This window comes from Lynx canadensis, chromosome B1 (assembly GCF_007474595.2).
Source record: "Lynx canadensis isolate LIC74 chromosome B1, mLynCan4.pri.v2, whole genome shotgun sequence".
NCBI lineage: Eukaryota > Metazoa > Chordata > Mammalia > Carnivora > Felidae > Lynx > Lynx canadensis.
In genome coordinates this window covers 115,296,341-115,316,024 of record NC_044306.2, presented here as the reverse complement: position 1 = coordinate 115,316,024, position 19,684 = coordinate 115,296,341, and the positions used below count along the sequence as shown (strand labels likewise).

At 45.3% G+C, this 19,684-nt stretch overlaps 1 protein-coding gene across 4 annotated transcripts in view; it reads right to left on the bottom strand.

Moving 5' to 3' along the window:
• Nucleotides 1–12,300, bottom strand: part of LEF1 (lymphoid enhancer binding factor 1) — a 122,032-nt gene extending 109,732 nt beyond the window's left edge. For 2 of the 4 annotated variants that reach the window (XM_030313292.1, XM_030313293.1), the window contains exons 1-3: nt 10,794–12,300; nt 8,282–8,348; nt 6,736–6,869 (exon numbers count right to left, since the gene is read on the bottom strand). In XM_030313292.1, the coding sequence (XP_030169152.1) occupies nt 6,736–6,869; nt 8,282–8,348; nt 10,794–11,009 (417 nt within the window). In that variant the 5' untranslated portion in view covers nt 11,010–12,300. Of the gene's footprint in view, nt 1–6,735; nt 6,870–8,281; nt 8,349–9,498; nt 9,707–10,793 lie in introns of those variants that run through there. The other 2 variants (XM_030313294.1, XM_030313295.1) reach the window with 2 other exon arrangements.
• Nucleotides 12,301–19,684: the final 7,384 nt, after the last annotated feature.

Below are 19,684 nucleotides of genomic sequence, written 5' to 3'. Positions count from 1 at the left end.
ATAAAATAATAAAATACTAAGGATTATTTAGCGGACAGTTTTTGCTTTTAACATAGCATTTGGTTTGATAAAGAGAGATCACTTGGAAATATCCAAAAAACATACATGAAAAATTTCTAGTGCATTTTTTATTCAGCAAATCTACTGACGTGTCTATTCAATGCTAGGCTGAATGGAACTATCTCATAATTCATCAGTAGTCCTTGATCAATTGACCAGCTGATCAACTATCATCAACAGCGGATAGGTTTTACTGCAGAATTTTTCAGGATTGAAAAAAAAGGACTTATAAGTAGGTATTAGTATGTCAGCATTTAAAAATTTGCTTTGGTAACTGTTTCATTAAGAAGCTGACAACATGAAGGGAAAATTAAAGCTCCACTTGAGCCACTCCTCCTTCTAGATTATAGAGCCTTCCCTTCAGCTACCCCTCATGCAACCTTTCTCTGTGCTAAGTAAAATTGCAATAGTCCTCTTTCTTAAAGTGAACGTAACATCAACAACAAATTACTATGATGAGGATCAAAGCCTGATTCTGAAAAACCATCATCAAGTTTCATATAGAATTATGCATGGACATAGCTCAAAACAATGGCCAACAATTAAAAGTTTTTTAGCGTCTACCTGCCCCTGGTTAGCTGCAAAAATAAAACACATTTCTAGACTCTCTGTGACACAACATCTCTGCCAGTCATATTTCTCCTATAGATGGGAAAAAGGGGACAGGTAGTAGGCAAAACTCTTGTTTGCTCTGTAATGCCCTTGCAATATTCCCCATAAAGATTGAAGACTGATAAGTACCACTCCTGAGAGCTTTGTGAGTGATCTACACATAGCAAGTAGTTAATTTCAGCAGGTTTACAAGTTTAGTTTGAGTGGGTATGGTGTATAAAGGCATCATCTTACAGAGATTTTAAAATCCCCTGAACAATCCAAGTAAAATAAAATACTGGCCAAAGAAATATAATAAATATAATTAAAAAAAAATAAAAAATAAAAAAATAAAATCCCCTGAACATCCTCTTAAATAGTCTGCAAACAGTCCCAGCTAAACTGGCTACATTGTCAAAATCTCTGGAGTGAGCAATCCCTGTTTCCTTTCCATCTTCTCTACTCAACTGCCCACTCTTCCTGTCAAGTCAGTGTATTTCAATATCCCTCTCTTTCTGCCCCCACGCCCCACCCAACCTTTGTGGTTCATCTCTAGGTCATTTTCTGGCTTTACTTCTTCAAATTTTATAAAGATTGAATCACTTACATGCCTAAAATGACTTAAGAGCTTATAGCAAAGTGTACAATTCCTATACTGTGACTTCATAAGGTCATAATTAATATTGAAAAGCCATCATGATCTAAAATATATTTAAAAAAGTATTTAAAGTCCAGTGGCTGCCTTTTCCAAATAAGTAAGGACCTGTCAGGACAGTACAAAGCAGTACTAAGTCTCTTGACTGCTACAGTATTAGCTTTCTATAGACTCTCTGTTTGGCATAACCACTTAATAATATTCAAGATACACAAGTTTTAAATGAATATCTTCTTTTTAAAAAACCTTCACTCCCATGATAGCAGCACCTATATAATGCTGAACTTTACTTTTGCCAGGGAATAAAACATATGTGCTTTTCTGTTAACCCATGGACAGTGCTGGCTTATCTATTTTGAAATCAAAGGGAAACCAGTTTTATAAAATTCCAATCATGTCTATAATACATAAATGAGGAACAAAGGGGTCAGAGAGTTATGGAATGATCTACTGCCTAAAGAAATGTCAGTCACATAAACCAAGAATGGTTCTGCCTAAAGAACTGATAGGATTAGTTTAAAACAGCAAAAACAACACAACAGGACTCAAAAAGCTACAAAATTTTCTCAACTGATGTTATGAAAGAATACTTGTGAGGCTACAAATTCAAGTCCAGTTGAACCCCATTGTGAGGTCCAATCTCGGTCCTGGTAAATCGTACATAAGTCTCCAACCACAAGATAGACTGAACCAAAATAATGGGGTTGATGAGAGCAACTTCAGGACCTGTGTGGGGGCAGGAGAAGAGGTACTTCGAAGAGCAAGATTTTCTGCAGGATGGCTCAATGGTCTTTAGTTTTAGTGAAATTGGGTTGTTCTCTTATTTTTATGAACGAACAAGAAATTTCTAGTCATTTTGAAAAAAATATAGCTGAATAAAGATCACACTTTGGCTGCACGAGTGATGCAAGTACGGTATTAGCTACTGGAGGGTCAGATGTAGGTAGTATGGCTCCCTGGAACGCTTGAATAAGCAAACCATTTGGTCCTGAGATAGCTCAGATACATGAATGGTAGTTGCGGGGGAGTAAGGTGTCGCATCAGCTTCCAATTATTCAGACTAAGATCCTTCCCTGCTTTGTAGCATTACAATTAAAAATGTATCAAATGAATGAACTAGAAGAGTTTGAGGGCTCTGGGGAATTTCCCCACACATTCTCCTGATACACACATTCAAATTTGAGATAGAACCCCTCTTCTAAAACTTAAATTCTCCTGCACTTCAGGTAAAGAGGCAAATTTAATGTACTTAGCTTTGGAAAGTATGCAACTTAGAAAATTTAAAATAATTTCTCACTAAATCAAATTAAGTAGCTTCTTGTAAAGTGAAGACACCCCATCTTAAAAACCTTGCTCAAAATATAAGCCACAGTCTCCCTCCACTCTTGAATTATTACTTCTGTATTTTCAAAGCTATTCAGCAATGCACAGTGGTATAAGTGTAAGCTTACAGATAAGCATAAGCTTACCTAGTTCCTAATTCAAGATGTAGCAATGACGAAAATCCATTTTAAGCTGTTTGTGAGCAAATACAAACATGGGGGTAGGTTATCACAAAGTCATAATAGATACCTATTATATTCTGTTCATCAGAAATCAAAATGATGTTTCTCTTAAGGTAAAAAAAAAAAAAAAAAAACAAACCATACAATAGAACGGAGATGCTCAAACTAATGAAAAAAGATCCCCTGAACATTTTAATAGCAATGTCTACTAAAAATAAGAAAAAAAGGAAAGATGAAATGCAAACATAAACATCTTCTTTTCCCACCTAAAAATCCATCCTGTGTGAGCACAAAGAAACAATGAAGTCAGCAGCACGGTGCTGACCAGGTGTTACTGCGGTAGGTAGGTCGGTGGGTCCTACGACCCAGCTGTAACATTTGCTGTAGCTCCCCGCAAGACGTCTGCTGCTTTTCCCTCCCATGCATCTGAAGAGAAATGAGATGCTTCTCTTCAGAGGTGTTAAAAACTTGGGTAGCCTATGGGACAAATGTAAGTCTGACACCTAAGATTAATAACCACAGTACATTATGCCAAAGGGAACTTTCACTATGTTGAAGCCGGCCAAACCCCCTGCTCACATGGTATTCAGGGTATTCAGGCACGCAAGTGCCAGGACCCAAAGGAGGTAACAAAGTATTTTTTTCTTTTAATACTTTACCATTGGCCTAGAGGGACTGCCATAAATAAGACTCACAGAAAAAAAAAAGGCTTGGGAGTATGCTTTTAATAAATTCTCTAGGGTCCTTGTTCTGAAATATTTAACAAGCTTCAGCATCTTCTTACTCTCTATGAAAACGACCAACTCAAGCCAAGGTTTACTGTGCTTTAAGAACTGACACCAAATGTGTTGTTATTATTACAGGTGTTTTCTTATTAGGCCTGATTTATTTGAATTGAGAATTCGCATTTAAAATTCTTTGAGATACTCATTCATAATATTTCTGATATAAACACACCTCTAAGAATTCCAGTTCTGAAACATGTAACTAGCCAGTTAAAACTTCCCTTCAGAAGGAAAAAAGCTGGACTGGCAAAGGTGGTTCTCTTGAGTAGGTAATACTGTACTTAGGCCCCAGGTAAAAGCTGTGTAAGCATCTGTATGTCAGTATTTGTCTAAAAAGGAGTAAAATGCATATAGAATTGTTAAAATGAGCTATCAACAGAAACACATCTGTGCGTGCCAATTGGCCTTAGCTGATAATCTCTGGATATGTGCAGGTTCCTATAAAATGGAAGATTCTGTGTGAGGAAGGGGTGGTCAGGGCCCTCCCCCACCCCCAGATGTTTTTCTAGTCCTAACACCTGCGGGCAGCAGATGCCCGTAAACAAGCAGTTGTTTGTAATGCAAATGCAAGTAACGAGGATTCCTTGGGGCTACCCCCACCTTCAGCTCAAACACAAATGGTCACCCAGCTCCTGACACCCTAGATGAAAACTTATCACTGAGAATGTCAGTTACACAAACACTAAGTCCTGCTAAGGAGAGAGTTAAAAGAGCAAGACGGCAGAAAGCACGGTTAGGGGTGAATAAGAGAGGCTGCTTTCCGGTTAAAGTGTTTTGGATCTCAGACACATTAAAAACAGCTGCTAGGTATTAAAAACCGAAGACTGCAACTACCCTTAAAAAAAAAAAATGGACATAGCCTTGTGGTTAAAACTGAAAAGCTTCTATAATTGTGCAAACTGCAGAATATCGCAACAAAATGTGCCTAAAATAAACAGGTCCTAAAATATAACAGAATACACCAAAACAGCAGGTAACAAGGTAAGGTAACTGTTTCCTAACCACACCCCTTTCCTCCAATCTACACCCACCAACATTTATTCTGGCCACAAATCTTTCCTAAACAATGAATGACTGTTCAACTCACTGACCTCAAAATTTTAATACGTATACTAACAATAAATACCTTCTATCAGAATTTCAAAATTATTAGTATTGGCGGGGATGGGGGGTGGGGGTGCGTGCTGCGTGCTGGAGACCTAAAGCAGAAAGTGCTAATTTAAAGAAAAGAAGCTTAATTTTCAATATGCTTAGGGATAATTTATCCGTATCAGATTTTTATTATATTGACTTTTAACAATTATCGTTTTGAAAGGAGAAGTGGCTGAACTAAAGAATAAATCCCACAAATACTTATTAAGCATTAATTGTGTTTACAGCTGAAAAGTGTAAGATTGTTTTAGGGGTTATCTTCTATTGTTACCAGTGCAGAGACTATAATTTAGATTTGTCAGAAAGATTATTTGTTGTTCTAAAAAGACTTTCAACAGAAATCTTCAATTATCCCTTATCTAAAACATATTCTCCTCCTTACCGTCCAAAAAAACCCCAACAAAACAAAATAGCCCAACGATAAAAGAACTGAGATGTCTGCATATTTAGTTCAACAAATATAAAGTCACCTACAAATTTTAAAACTCAGAAGCATTTATACTTGGGGTGGTCTCTAAATATTAAACTGTATTTGCTTAATTAGTTAATATACTTTTTAGTCAGGAGATTCGTATGTATCACACAGACATCTCTATCATCAAATATTTGAAAAGCCTTTTGAAATAAAATGTGAAAACTCTATTTCATCTAACAACCGTCACAAGTTTGCCAAGATCACCATTTTAGCTGCTATATGAAAATTAGAAATATCTTATTCCCTACTTGAAAGTTCAAATATCTTTTGGAAATTTATGGAAAAATAATTACATTAACTTCTAAATTACAGTGCCCACACATATCTCATATACCTCTCGTTCTAACAATCAAAGACTACAAATAATCACAAATACTCTTATTTGTTCACAATTATTCTTCTCTCTGCTCCTTTGCTGAATCTTCTAGATCCCAGAGGTATTAATACCAGTACTTTCCCCAGATGTCTGTGATTTTTTTTTCCCCCACTGAGTGGAAGCATTGGACTAATAAGGCAAAGACCATAGGTTCCATTTTCACGATCCTGGATTTCTCTCCCTGGAGAACAGACTAAACCCCTAATCCCCAAGACCCACACATACATGTTCTTCACTGGGGCTTAGGTGGCAGAGGGAGAATAAGTCTGAAATAGGGTAAATACACTGATGGATCAGTGAAAATCCATCACTACCACAGAAGGGACTATTCTCTGGGAGAACTCCAATCACCAGTACATTTCACATTCACATACTATACAAGTTACCCTTTAGGTGTTTTCCTACTGTATAAAGGAGGTTTTCGCTTCCCAACAAAGAAAAATAGCATCAAATAATGTATCTGAAATTCTTCACAGTGTTCAACATTTGCATAATGTAGTTATAATGCTACTGCATTTTTTTAGAACTTGAAAAGTGAGCCATGAGATAAAAAGAACAATTTTCATTAGGATTATCTTCAAATGATACTTTCTCAACAACGGACAATAGAGTAAAAATACCTCATCCCCACCTGACCCCCAACTGATTTGTTACAAAACATAGGGTAATACAATAAAACAAAACACTGTTTTAAAAGCTGAAGTAACATTCTAAATGTTCAACTACAAATGAGCTAAAGTAGTTCTGATTCTAGATGGTTTATGGGCAGTGAAAACTATACAGTACTTAGTTAATTGAAAAATTAAATCAATTTTCTCCTGTCATCAGCATAAAAAGCACAATACTCATAAAATCATGAATTTGTTGACTTAGCTTTACTTGATTTCCTGATAACTGGAGCTCTGTTATTTATTAATCTTAACCAATAAGCCAAAAGCTAAAATTCCAAAAGCAAGACATCAAAGGTAGTAAGTACTCTTTCAAGGCAGCCATTCTTCACAGCAGGTCTTATTTAGTAATGACCAGTCACATATAATGAGAGTATTTCTAAAGTGTTTTAAAAAACAAACATTTTGCTAACATACAAATTAACTTCCACTTCTGAAAATAATTTGCAACATCAGCATGTTACTCACTGTTCTTGGGATGGGTGGAGAAAGAGATCCATTTGACATGTATGGGTCATTATTCATATTTGGCATCATTATGTACCCGGAATAACTTGAGTAGGAGGGTCCCTTGTTGTAGAGGCCTCCATCTGGATGCTTTCCTGAGAGAATTCAAATAACAATCAATGATGCATTGATTTCCTTTTTATATCACTGTATTTTCATCTGAAAATCTAATAGTTCTATGACAAATCAGACCTTATACAAAAGACTTGTTTACAAAATACTGTAACTGGATTATTATGCTCTATTTTAGATTGACAGTATTTATTCTCTTAAATGACTTAGCAGCGAAACAGATGTTTTAAAAACATGTGGTTCAATTTACTTCCACTACTGATGGGTGTTTTTACAAAAATACGTGTTATTCATCTTACTTAATTTGCTCTAAAACTAACAAACTGGACCAAGAAATACAGGCACAGGGAAAAACACACACAAATCTAAAGCTATATTATAAACATATAAGGCCATCTGGCTACACACACACACACACACACACATTTACACACCTGAAGTTATGCTCCACCATATTGGCAAACTCAAAAACTCTACCCGTGATTGTAGATTTCTAGAAATTTTCTAGATTTTATCAAGAGAAAGAGTTGTATCTAGTACATGGACAACAAATCAAATTTATAAAGGATTAACTCCAGGAGACTTAATTTTATGTACTACACCATTCTGCCAAAGAAATCTGTGTGTGTTTACTATATACATTTCTTCTCTTTAATCTCTATAACTACTTTGTAGCTCAGAAGAAAGTCTGATATTACAGTTCTCTTCCCTTCTGCTCCTGGCTGACATATTGTATGCATGAACACTTCATTCTGGTCAGGCTGACTGTAAGTAAACTGGAGAACAGAAATGCAGACTATTCGAAATGAAAACCCTACAGATTATTCTAAAGTCACAGGGAGCTCTCCTTAAATATAAAAAATATATGCAATTTTTAAATTTTTGAGCAAGAATTAGAAATGGGGAGAAAGTCTAACATGTTCCATATGCAAAGTTCCTAATTTTAAGAATAAAGTTTTATATTTTTACAAGTTAGATTCGATTTACTGGGCCATATTCAGTCCGTGCATTCACTGCCTGCCCTCTCACGGTAACAAGAAATAGCAATTTTACAAAGGAAAATCCATTTGAAACTATTTCTTGTTGGAAAATAAATTGGTGTAGACTGTCACTCTATAACAATGCAGAAAAGAAATAAGCCAATTAGAACTTTGGCTAAAATAAGGAAAAGAGGAAAACTTATTATAGACATTTCCTCTTCCACATAGTCTGAAAGTCAGCTAAAATCCAAAGGCCCCTAACTCATTCAAGACAGTTTTAAAATTATGTAAATATACATTAGACATAGGCAGTAAGTTCACTGGATTTTCTTTCCCATTTTGTTAAAATAGTGTTATTTTATTAAAATAGCACAGTCACATCACATCCGATACACCTATATTCACAAATTGCACGTGAGGTTATAAATTTGGGAGAAGCCGAATTAGTGTCTTACCGTCATCAGGGTGTTCTCTGGCCTTGTCGTGGTAGGACTCCTGAGAGGTTTGTGCTTGTCTGGCCACCTAACAGCAAGAACCCCCATGCCCCCAAAAGAGAAAATCAACTTAGAGTTTGTAGTAAGTGTGTGTCCACTGGTCATTCAAAGGACGAGGACTGGGTGCAAGTCAATGTACCCATTTTACCAATCTAAGAAGGATAGGCTAGGGTTGAGAACGGGGAAATCTTTTGCTTTTTCTTTTCAACACAAATTTTTCGGTGACTATTATCTACCCAGGACTAGAAAGTATACAGAATGATAAAAACAGTAACAGTATAGTAAATCTGGGAAAGACCCACACGGTGCTGATTGCTACAATGCATCAAGGCTACTTGGACACCTGATATGATAGGAGTTGGGGCTTAATGGGGTTCATCCTTTTGATAGCTTCCTTAACCACAGTTCACTTCAATCAGTACTGATTAAAATCGGGCTGAAATATCATTTTACAACTAAAAGTACATTTTAAATAGAAACTATGCACTCACAGATGGAGGTCTTAAGGCAACTTGTCCTAAGCAAGTCCCAGCAGGAGCCCCCCACTCCTTATAACCTACCATGGCAGGCTGAGTGCAAGCCGACAAGAAAAGAAGTGAACTATTTCTGTGGTTAAAGGGAGGAAAATTTGAGAGTTGGGTTATAAATATCTAAAAGGTAGCCCAGCTAATATCAATTCTGGTAACCACCATCCACCCAGCCTCAACCACGTGCAAATCAGTGGTATTACCCCTTCACCATCTTCCCTGGTCTACCCTGTGCCCACTTACCACCACAGCAAAGATTAACAGAGCCCTAATCCCTGGGTTCTATGCTTCAAGCTGCAGAGCCCTTCTTTCCAGAGCAGAAACGCAGTATGTGAAGCGGGTGGCAAATTTACTCATGGAATAAGGAAGGACAAGCAAAATGAGGAGAAAAAAGAGGCTGTTCTACAAATACAAGCTTGGCCTCTAAGTGTTTTTTGGACGTTACTTGGTTCCTTGGCCATATGTCCTCCCGGTAATCTTCTACCCCCAATACATAGTCACAAACCTTTTAAGTGGGGTTGGGTGTACCCTAGCTCCCTTCCTGACCCCCCCCCCCCAAATTGGCATGTTGGAATGAAAGATTCGAGGATAACGAACACCTTTGTGTGCTCCTAAGAACCCAGGCCCCCAGCCTTCCAAATGCATACTCACCCCTGCCATTGGGATACAGAAGGTAACTCTGAAGTGTTCTTAATCGTGTTGTTTAAAACCAAAAATGTCCCCGCCCCCAAAACCACACGCTTTCTTTTTGGGGGCAGAAGGATGCCATTTAAGGGAAAAGGGTATATACCCTCTAAGTTTCTTTGGAGGGAAAAAGCGTTGGTGAAATCATTTGAGTGTTAGGACTTTTCTACCGGATTTCCTCCAAAGCGTTTCCCAGTTGTTAAAAGAGGGTGGCCAGTGGAGTGTCGGGTATCAGGGTCCATCCGCCCACCACCACCCCCCCTTCTGAAACTCCCCGCCGCCTGAAATAGCCCTTCCGCGCGGTCCCGCTTGCGGCTTTCTCTTGCCGGCACGCACGTGTCTGTATTTACTCTACTTGGGTTACCTGCGCTATCGCCCGCAGCGGGCCAGGAGATCAGATAAAGCGCTTTTCACCCTTCCCTGTGTGGGTGCCCTGGCTTCCGCCACATCTCGACTTTCTCCTTTTTTTCTGCATAGATTTAAGGTCTGATCCAGGCCCCAAACTACCCCAAATATAAGCGCTTTTTTACTTTAAGTGACCGGGGTTGGAGAAAAGCAGTGTTGGCGGCGGCACTGGGAGGCTTCCCGCCCTGTGGTGGCTCGGCTCGGTGCGCCCACGGCTCTCTGCAGCCGGCCTGGGCGCTGGGACTCCGGCAGCCGCAGAAACCCAGGCGCGCGCCCCCTGGGCCGGCCGGCTCCGCGCGAGCCCCGCTTCGCGGCGGTTGGGACCGCCCCGCCTGTCCTCGGCCCACGCCCGCCTCCCCTTCCTTTCTGACAGCGGCTCTGCTCGTCTCTACCTAAGCCTTTGGTGGTTTAACGCACTTTTGCAGACATCTACCGAGAGAGATAGCGGGTGCACTTTATTTTCCGTCCTACGGAAGAACTTCTCAGCGTTGTTCAGACATCCTCGCTTTAATGCATCGCACCCTCGCAACCCCACTAAAAAGTCCGCACGCAAGACGTTAGGGGTTAAGGGCGGCTTCTGCTGCCCACAAACCAACAATTCAGTCATCGAACCTCAGAACTGACCCACTTGGAGTAACCTTCGCTGCACTTCTCCACCTCCCACCGACACCCACACCCCCACACACGAAGAATGTTGGCCGGGAGGCCCATCCAACCCCCCCCCCCAAGCCCCCACCCCAGCAAACGGAGGACCTACTCGGGACCCATCAGTCGACGCTCCCAGAATCTCCGTCCCTCCTCTAATTTTCCCCGGGACCCGCCACGCCTCTCGGACCTTAGGGCAGCGGCCCGCTCACCTCGTGTCCGTTGCTGGCCGGGATGATTTCAGACTCATTAACCAAGGAGGACTTGATGTCGGCTAAGTCGCCTTCCTCTTCGGGGTGACTGATCTCGGCGAAGATTTTCTCCTTCTGAGGATCGCCCTCATCCTTGAAGGGGATCATCTCGTCGGTGGCGCAGAGTTCCGGGTCTCCCCCGCCGCCGCCGCCGCCGGCCCCGGAGAGTTGGGGCATCCCGACCACTCGGTAATCTCCGCTCCGCTGGAGGAGCACCCGAGGCGACAGCAGGAAAGACAGGGGATCAACGAAAGAGGAAGGAGAAAAAGGAGATCTGGAAGGATGCGTGAGGGCGAAGAGCGGGCGGAAATGGGGCCGGCAGCCCGCGGCCGGAGCAGCTGCGGCGGTGCCCGAGCCCCGGCGGCCGCCCGCGCCTTCCCGCTCCGCGGAGACCGGCGCCTGCGCCCGCCCTCGAGGCCGAAGGGCACGGGGCTGCTTAAGGCCGCTACAGCCGGCGCCTCTGGGGGCGTCTGCGCTGCGTGGCGCGTGCTAGGCTAGGCTGCCCCGGGGGCCACCCCACGCCCCCAGCGTCTCCAGGGTCTGCGCGCGGAGGACGCCGGTTCCGGTGGAAGCACGACTCTCCCAAGTGCAGAGGAGGGTCCGTCGGCGCGTCTCTACGCAAACCTCTCCACCCTAGCTTCCCCGGTTGCCAATTTGGGAGTTTGTTTTCCGAGAAAGGAGGCAAGCTGGGCAAAAAGACTCCGTTTGCCTCAGCAGAGAAGGTACAAGGAGAATCAGAAGATAACGAAAAGTCCACTTCCTGGAGGATAAAAAAAATTAAAGAGCCACCCGGGTTGGAGATGTCCGTTTTAGAGCTTCTTATTTCCTTCCCTTTCGCTTCGGTTTTCCTTCTCCAGGCGCATTTAATCTGCTGGAGGAGGAGGAGGAAGGAGGAGGAGGTGGAGGAGGAGGAGGAGGTGGTGGAGGGGGAGGAGGAGGGAAGAGAAAGAGAAGAAGTTTGCCAAGAATAAAGTTTGTGCGGGCGAGCGCTGGGAGTCGGCAGTGGAGGGTACGGCGGGGTCTCGGGGAGTCACAGCAGGGGCCTCGGACCCATATGCTTCTGCGTGGAGCTCGAGCCGACACACACACACACACACAGCCCGACCCCTCTTTGTTCCCGGCTCGAGTTTCTCAGTCTGGCGCTCTCGCTCGCCGCTCTCCACGCCTCCGCCGGGCCGCTCTGTCAAAGCAAAGAGCTGCACCTTCGGGTTCGCCTGGCCGAAGGGGGGGGGGGGGTGCCCTAGCTTGGCCGCGTTCGAGGCTCCGGGTGCGTCCAGGCTCCTCGGACTGAGAGTGCTCAACTCGGGTCCCTCCTCCGCACCCTGCCCCGCAGGTGAGCGGCTGCGCCTCCCCACTGCTTCTCCTCCTCCCGCGCCTGGCTGGCGCTGAAAAGCTACCCACTTGCGTCGCTTCTCCTCCCCCTCCCCTCCCCCGCCTCCAGCTCTCCTCGGCCGCCCGCTGGGGGGGGGGGGGAGAACGGCGAGAAGGAGGTGGTGATTGAGGACTTTTTTTTCTTTTCCCAGAGCCTGTAGGACGAGTCCTAGTGCTGTGTGTGTGTGTGTGTGTGTGTGTGTGTGCGCGCGCGTGCGCGCGCCTAGAGGAAAGAATCAGGCAACTTGCTGAGAGAAGGAAGGACCCAGCGCTTCCTGTAACCCACGAAGAAGCACCCTTTGCCCGCGTGAAATTGACAAGAAATTCTGCTGGGAAGGTTTAACTTCAACATCTAAGTATCCCCTCTCTTGTCCCACACCCCTCAACCCCGACCTTCCTCTGCAAGTCTCCCCCCCCCCACCCTCTTTCCCGCCTCCCTCTCTCTCCCTCCCTCCCTTTGGCAGGGCTACGAAGATGAAAGAGAAGCCGCCGCAGCTGTGATCGACACCACATTGATAGATGCTCTGACAGGGCGGATGAGGCGGGAATTGGGGACAGAGAGAAGGAAAAGGGGAAAATATAACAGACATTGCTCAACTAAGAGAACGGAAACAAGAAGGACAAGGAAGAGAGTTGTGGGTTTCCGAAAATGTAATGTCAAAGGACAAGAGAACGCATGCTAGCAAAAATTAAATCTCCAGGCTTACGGAGAAAAATAGGACACAGAAGAAAAAAACTGAAGACTGGATCTTAATTACCGCCTTTTAAAACAAGATCTCTTTCAGTACATCCTCACCATGGGATGTACAGAGAAAGTTGTGCTAGGTTTCTCGTGGAATTTAGGAGATACACACCACAGTGTATGGGAACCAAATAGAGAATGAAAAAACAACCCAAGGAGGGAGAGAGAAGGCAAAAGGACCCAGGAGTGCGATGCCAGTAGAGGGAGGGAGGACCGGGCAGTCTCTGGCACCTCGGACTGTGCACTCAAAGAGACCCTTGAAGATGCAAATCCGAATCCGACCTCAAAAATTCCCCAACCTCCACCATCTCTTTGATGCATTTTGTACAAGGACAGAACTTTTAAGGAGATGCTTTGTGAAAGTTACAGTATAAGTGAAGCTGAAGTTTGAAAACATGTTACATTTTGTTCCTTGGCTCTCAAACCCCCTCAGTTAAAAATCCAGGCAAAATTATTATACCCAATACACTAGCCATCTGTAAAACCTCAGAACAGTAAACAAGAAGCAGGGAGAAATGTGTCTCCATCTACCTTAAATTGAAAATAAGGAAAACACTACAGAATCAGACGTTAGCTCTATTTTATAGGAAACAGTCATGCAAGGATCCCTCTTTTCCCCGGGGGAAAATTGCAAGCTGCTGGACATTATATAAGTAAAGACCTTAACAGTGCTCAAAATGAGCACTTAAAACTTTGCCTACTGCTAACTACTTCCTAGGGATGGGAATTTACTAGGAAGCAATTTTTTAAAACTATCATTTAAAGGGTTCAGTTGGTCACATACAGCACTGTCAGTTGTCACACATATTCTATCCGCAGGGATTGGGGCAAAATTAAGGGGCTGGTGATGGGAGCCAGGAAGAGTAAAGCATTAAATACACTTTAAATGCTGACAATGCAAAGCCTTAGAGAAGAAAAACAAAAAGGATATTCTGCTGTTAAAATGTGTCTGTAAGATAATACTGAAAAGATTGGCAAGAAACCCATTTTTTAAATTGGTGGCAGTAGTGAACTTGTCTTGAAGTTATGCACCAATGTGAGTGCAAAGTACTAGGGCTGTAAACATGTAGCTATGACATTAATACCCTCTGTTCTAAAAGAAATATGGGAAAGCAAAGTCAAAAGTTCTCCCACAAATGTGCCAATTTGTCTGATAGGAAAAGAACTGGGAAATACAAGTTTCACTCAAGTAGCCAGAGTAGAGGTTCCTTTGCATCAAAATGTTGAGGAGGGGCGGGGCGGGTGGGGGGGCAGCACACAGAATGGCCAGAGGATATTTTCTGGAAGCCAAAAAGATATTAAGTGGCAACTCCTACATCTCCCTGTTTAAGTGTTACAACTAATTCGAATCCCATTTTCTCCTTCATGTTAATTATCTGGACTCCCGGAGTCATTTGGAGATCCCGTTCAGGTGTCCTGGGGATTAGAAGCTCGAGAAGATGGGGTTTTGGGGAATAATAACTTGTGGGAACTGTTTACTTGAAGGGCCGAGGGTAGGTGGCTGTGTTTGGTACTTTTCGGTAACCCTCTCCTATGGAAACATTGTTTCTAACGAAATCACCGAGCGCTTTGCTCTGTTTATGTGGCTGTTTGTCCTCCCCGAGGCGTGCGGGTGTTGACTGTCCCTAGCGTTGTTGCTAATCTTGAGACGGGCTGTACTTAAAGGGGGCTTTACCATAAAACATTCACCCAAGTATATTTGAAGCTTTGTCTGAGAAGGAGGTTGACATCTCCACGTGAAGTCTGTCTCTCCTGGGGCGGGTGGAATGGGGGTTGGAAAGCAGGGGAACTCAGGAGGGGTGCAGTAACCCCGGCAAGAAGTTCCTTCTCCTCTAACAGGTTCGGTGATATTGCAGGCAAAGGCATTTCTGTCGCCGGGAGGTCTTTTCTTATTCGTGTGGGGGCTGCTATTTCATATGCAAGCCGCCGCTTTGGGTGCACAGTCCGGGATGTGGTGGGTGCGGCGCGGGAGAAACACCGCCGCCCGCCGCCCCCTTCCCTCGGATGTAGAGGCGGGTTGTTCGTGTGAACTCGAGCGAACGACTAGAGGTTGGCTGTTGCAGGTTCACTCCTTCAGGATGTGGGTTTCAGGGGGCGTTTTGATGTGATTTAATTCCGACCGTGAAACAATTGCTAGGGGCTGGCTGTATTGCTGTTGGTTTTTCCCCTCTTGGTGGCTTTGGTTGGTTTGGGTTTAGTTTGGGAGCGAACAGTGACTTGTTTTATATCAACACTTCCCTCGGTGCCGGGCGCCGTCGCCGGCGCTGCGCGTGGGGGACGAGGCGCCCACCCGGGGCCGGAACCGAGAGGGGGGAGCGGAGACGGGCCTCGCAGTCCGCAGGGTAAACGCGGCCCAGGCCCCCGCGGGTGCAGACAGGGGAGCTAGAATGACCCCCACTCCCACCAGAGACCCCTCCCCCCTGGCGATTTTGCTGCCAAGTCGACTCAGCTACAGACACTCAAGTGAGTCCTTAATTACAGGGAGGAGAGAAAAAGCGCGGTGCCCTTCAGAGCCCTCTCCGCCCCCTCGGTCCTAACCCCCCGCCCAGACTCCGGGTCTTCCCCTTTGTGTGGCCTGGAGTCTCTCCCAGCTACAACTTTGGTGGGATCCCAAAGGAAGGAGGTGGCGGGGGCCTACGGAAGAGGATGCTCGAGGGGAGAGCAAGGACGGGGAAGAAGTAGAAAACGAAAACTGTGATTCCAGGGACGGACGGAACTCTGGCACCCTCGATTCCCCACCCTAGCTTCGCCAGAAGACTAAAGCTGTGGGCACCTTCAGTTTAACGGACTTGGCGGGGGCGGGGGGCGCGAGGTAAATGGCAGTTTGCATCCCAGGGGTTCTTCCGCCTCTTCTGGTCTCCTCCTCAGACCGACAAACCCAGCCCCCTACCCGCCGGGTAACAACTCCTGGGACCGTGAAAGAGTCGTTCCCAAATTCGGGGCCAAATTCGGGACGTCGGGGTGGCAGCCTCGCGCCCGCACAGCCTCGTGGGGCCCGCCCACGGAGCACCCCGCGGCCGCCCGCGCGTCCAGCTCTCCGGTGGCTTCTCCCGCGCTCGTGCGGGTGCGCGCCGAGCTCGGCGTCCGCAGCTCGCTGGATGGGGGGGGCCGAGGCGCGCCGGTGCAGAGGGCCGGGTCGTGCCGAGGCCACATCCCATCCTCCTGTGTGGGACCAGCCGGCCCTCTGCCACCCGAGAAGCGAGGGCTCACATCCCGGGGCCGTCCGGAGCGAGAGGAGTCAAGCTGGGGTGATCGCGGACAGGAACGAGGGGACAAGGAGCAGAATGGGCCAGAAAGAGCCCCGCCACGCGCCCTCGCGGCGGGGCTCCGCAATGGGAACCCCTGTCAACCGCCGCGGGGACCGGGGCTCCGGCGCAGAGGCACCGGCCGTACGTCTGGAAGGGGGAATCCCCAGTACGGAGTGGCATGGCTGTGCGTGCTGGGATAAATGTGCAGAGGCCACAGGACGGCTCGCCTAGTGGGCTTGGCGTAAATGCTTTTCTCTCCGGTCTGAAAACTTTTCTCAGGCGCCTTAACTTGGCGTGGGGACCGGCCTCCGGCAGCGGCGGCCCGCCCCTTGGGCCCCTCCCCTCCACAGCTGGTCCCCTCCGCCCGCTCGAGCCGGGGACGCGCGCGGGACACCAGCGCGGAGAGGCCGCCTCGCGCGCGCGAGCCGCGCCTTATATCCGCGGAGGGCGGCGCCTGCGCAAGGCCCGGCTCGGCGGCACGGCCTTTGAAGTCGTGGCGGCTGCCGCTTTCATCCTTTCTTTTTTCCCTTGCAGGCCCCTTTGTGTGACTAAATTTGGCAAGAATATGGATCCGAGCCAGTCTTTCCACGTGTGCTCCCAGCTCCCAGCTGAGAAGGCCAAGGGTTCTCTTCCGGGTAAGGAGACAGGGAGAAAGATCAAAGAGTTTGGGGAGCTGGATCTGAAATGTGAATTGAAAATAAAAATCAAGCCTGGACACATTCCAGTTTCTAAAGCAAAACCAACCCTCAGCAGAGGCCGTCTCGCTATGACTCCCCTTCTCCCTCCACTCCTTTTTACTCTTCTCTCCCTTTCTTTCCCCGCAACCGTTCTTGAGCACGTGGAATAAAATAAAGAGGACATAGGGAAACATTTAGTTCCTCCAGATTTTGTCTTGCAGTAATTTTTATTAGGGAAAATATCTTGTTCATAATTACTGTTATGTGAAGCCGAATTTCTTGAGCCATAAATATTGTCTTATTGGCAGTATGCTTCACACTTTCTTCTGTGGCCACATTGGGAAGAGAACGTTGACAACACCTGTGTACATGTTCATCGTGCATGGTGCTTCTCTTGCTACACACGATATGATGCACTACATAGTTTTTTTCCCCACAGAAGTTAGATCCTGCAAAAACAATGCTAATATTTTTTTTTTATCAGAGCACTATCTATCTGGGGTCTATGGTTTGAAATCCTGTTGACAGACTTCTGAAATCTTTTCCTACAGGCGACTAGCTAGAAAGTTTGTCTTTATAGTTTAAAAAAACCACAAGGCCCCTTTTGGAATACACTACTTGAGCAGTATTCTGTTGTTTTAGAAGCAACGCAGTATGAAGAGACTGCTTTGAAATAGTGTAATGCGGGGTTGGAAATCCTGGTTCCGTGGTGGGCACCACGGCTGTCATGCCATGCTGTGCTGACCTCAAGCAAGCCATTTCCGGTCTTTCTTTCTGCAGAATGGGTGTAATAATGGCCTACTTGACAAGATTGTTGTAAGAATTCAGTGAGGTAATGCATGTGAAAGTAGGAAGCAAAGATGATTCTTCAGGAGACCTGTACGTTGCAACACGAAAACTTCTAAGGCACTAGGAGTCTCTACCACAGGAGTAAATGGGGATGGTTTCACACTTGCTCATCTACTGCTGTGGCCATCTCCATATCTGCAAGTTGTGTTACAAAGGCACCAAAATCATCGTAGCATTTGTTACCCCTGGAAGTGTGATGAGAGAAAAAACATTGCAGGGAGAGAGAGAATGTGATTTACCTCTGCCTCATGCTTGTGATGGGTTCCTAATGGATAGATAAATGGATGTAGACAAATGATACTGGGAATAGAATATTATTTTGGGAGGCATTTGACACAGCTCATAATAACTCTGAGACCTTAGTAGTATGATGGTCTATGAAAGGGTTAACATGTAGCACGTATAGATAAAACACTCAAAACAACAACATTAAGAACGCAGAGGGGAGTGACTAGAAAGGTGTGTAAGAGATGTTTCTTGGGACTGAGTAAATCCCATCAGAATTTACGTTTCAGCATAGAATGTGATCACATAGCTCAGACTGAGGCATCTCAAGTTTACAAGGCAATAAAGGTTATGGCTAGAGCTGGGTGTGTAGCACTGAGGGCATTTAGCTGAGTGTGCTTCATTTGTGATCTTCCCTAACTTAAGATAGCCCCTCCGATGGAATCATTTCCTGGGCTCCACCTCCCAATATAAGCTTTCCAGTGAGACCTGTGTACAGAGTGATGAAAGCAGGAGTAAGGGGGTGGTTTCCAGTGTTCTGGTTCTAGTCTCCTTCTGTGGCCCAAGGCTGCCCAGGTACGAGTCCTCCTGAGATGCTCTATCTCTTTGGGCTGCCTTCTGCTAGTAGCAACACTCAGATCTTGCAAATGGTGTTGAAGGAGCTCTATAGCAACAGGGGTGGGGGGGGTGGGGAGTACTTATGTTCTTCCTTTCACCCTTCTTAACGGATGCAGCCATTTTGAAATTTATTTTTGGCTGGAAAAAGAACATGGACCAAGGCACTGAGGATTTTGTCTTGTTTTGGGGGGCAATGGGGAGGCCCTGAAAATACTTAAGGAAAACCTGGGGCCCTCCGTTGGAGAAAATAAACTCTCTGAATGGGGAGGCATGGTTAAAGGATTTTCTTATTTTTATAAATCTGTTTCCTCAGTGGATATGGTAATGAGGTGTTTCTTGAATCGAGGTAAATGCACCTCTTAAGATGGGTGGCCTCTGTAGTCTTTTCAGGCCTCCTGGGCTGTAGGAGCAGGGCCCTGGGCTCTGTCAGCATTGAGCCAGAGTCTAATCCCTGGTCTGAGGCGAGAAGCCAAAGCCACAGCCTTCTTGCCTGAAGGCAAGGGCAGTACCAACAGAGCCATATGGAGATTAATGAAGAACAAGGTCATTAGTCTCATTGTTTATCCAGTTACTCACAGCACAGATTTGTGTAAATTTCAGCTACCGTGGTTGCAGTCTGTCTTTGATGTGTGTAATCTATACATTTTAGTGCCCCAGGAAAGCGCCTGACAGGAACTACATCCGATGCCCAGAAAACACATCTACACAGGCACAGTGCAGCATGTTGAACAATTTTCTAGTGAGTTCCATCAAAGTAAATAAACCAACCTGGATGGTCAGGATGGTGCCTCCTTTTTATCATGATATAACTTTTAGGGGTCCTTGTGATTGATGTGTATTTGTTTCCACTTGAAATGGAGTACCTACTTAAAACCTTCATTTACCTCTCAGAGGAGAAGGGACTTGGCCTATATCACATTTGACCTTGGGGCATCTGGGTAGCTCAGTCGGGTTAAATGTTTGACTTCAGTTCAGGTCATGATCTCATGGTTCATGAGTTCAAGCCCACATCAGGCTCTGTGCTGATCGCTTGGAGCCTGGAGCCTGCTTCTGATTCTCTGTCTCCCTCTGTTTCTCTGCCCCTCCCCTGCTCATTCTCTCTCTCTCTCTCTCTCTTTCTCT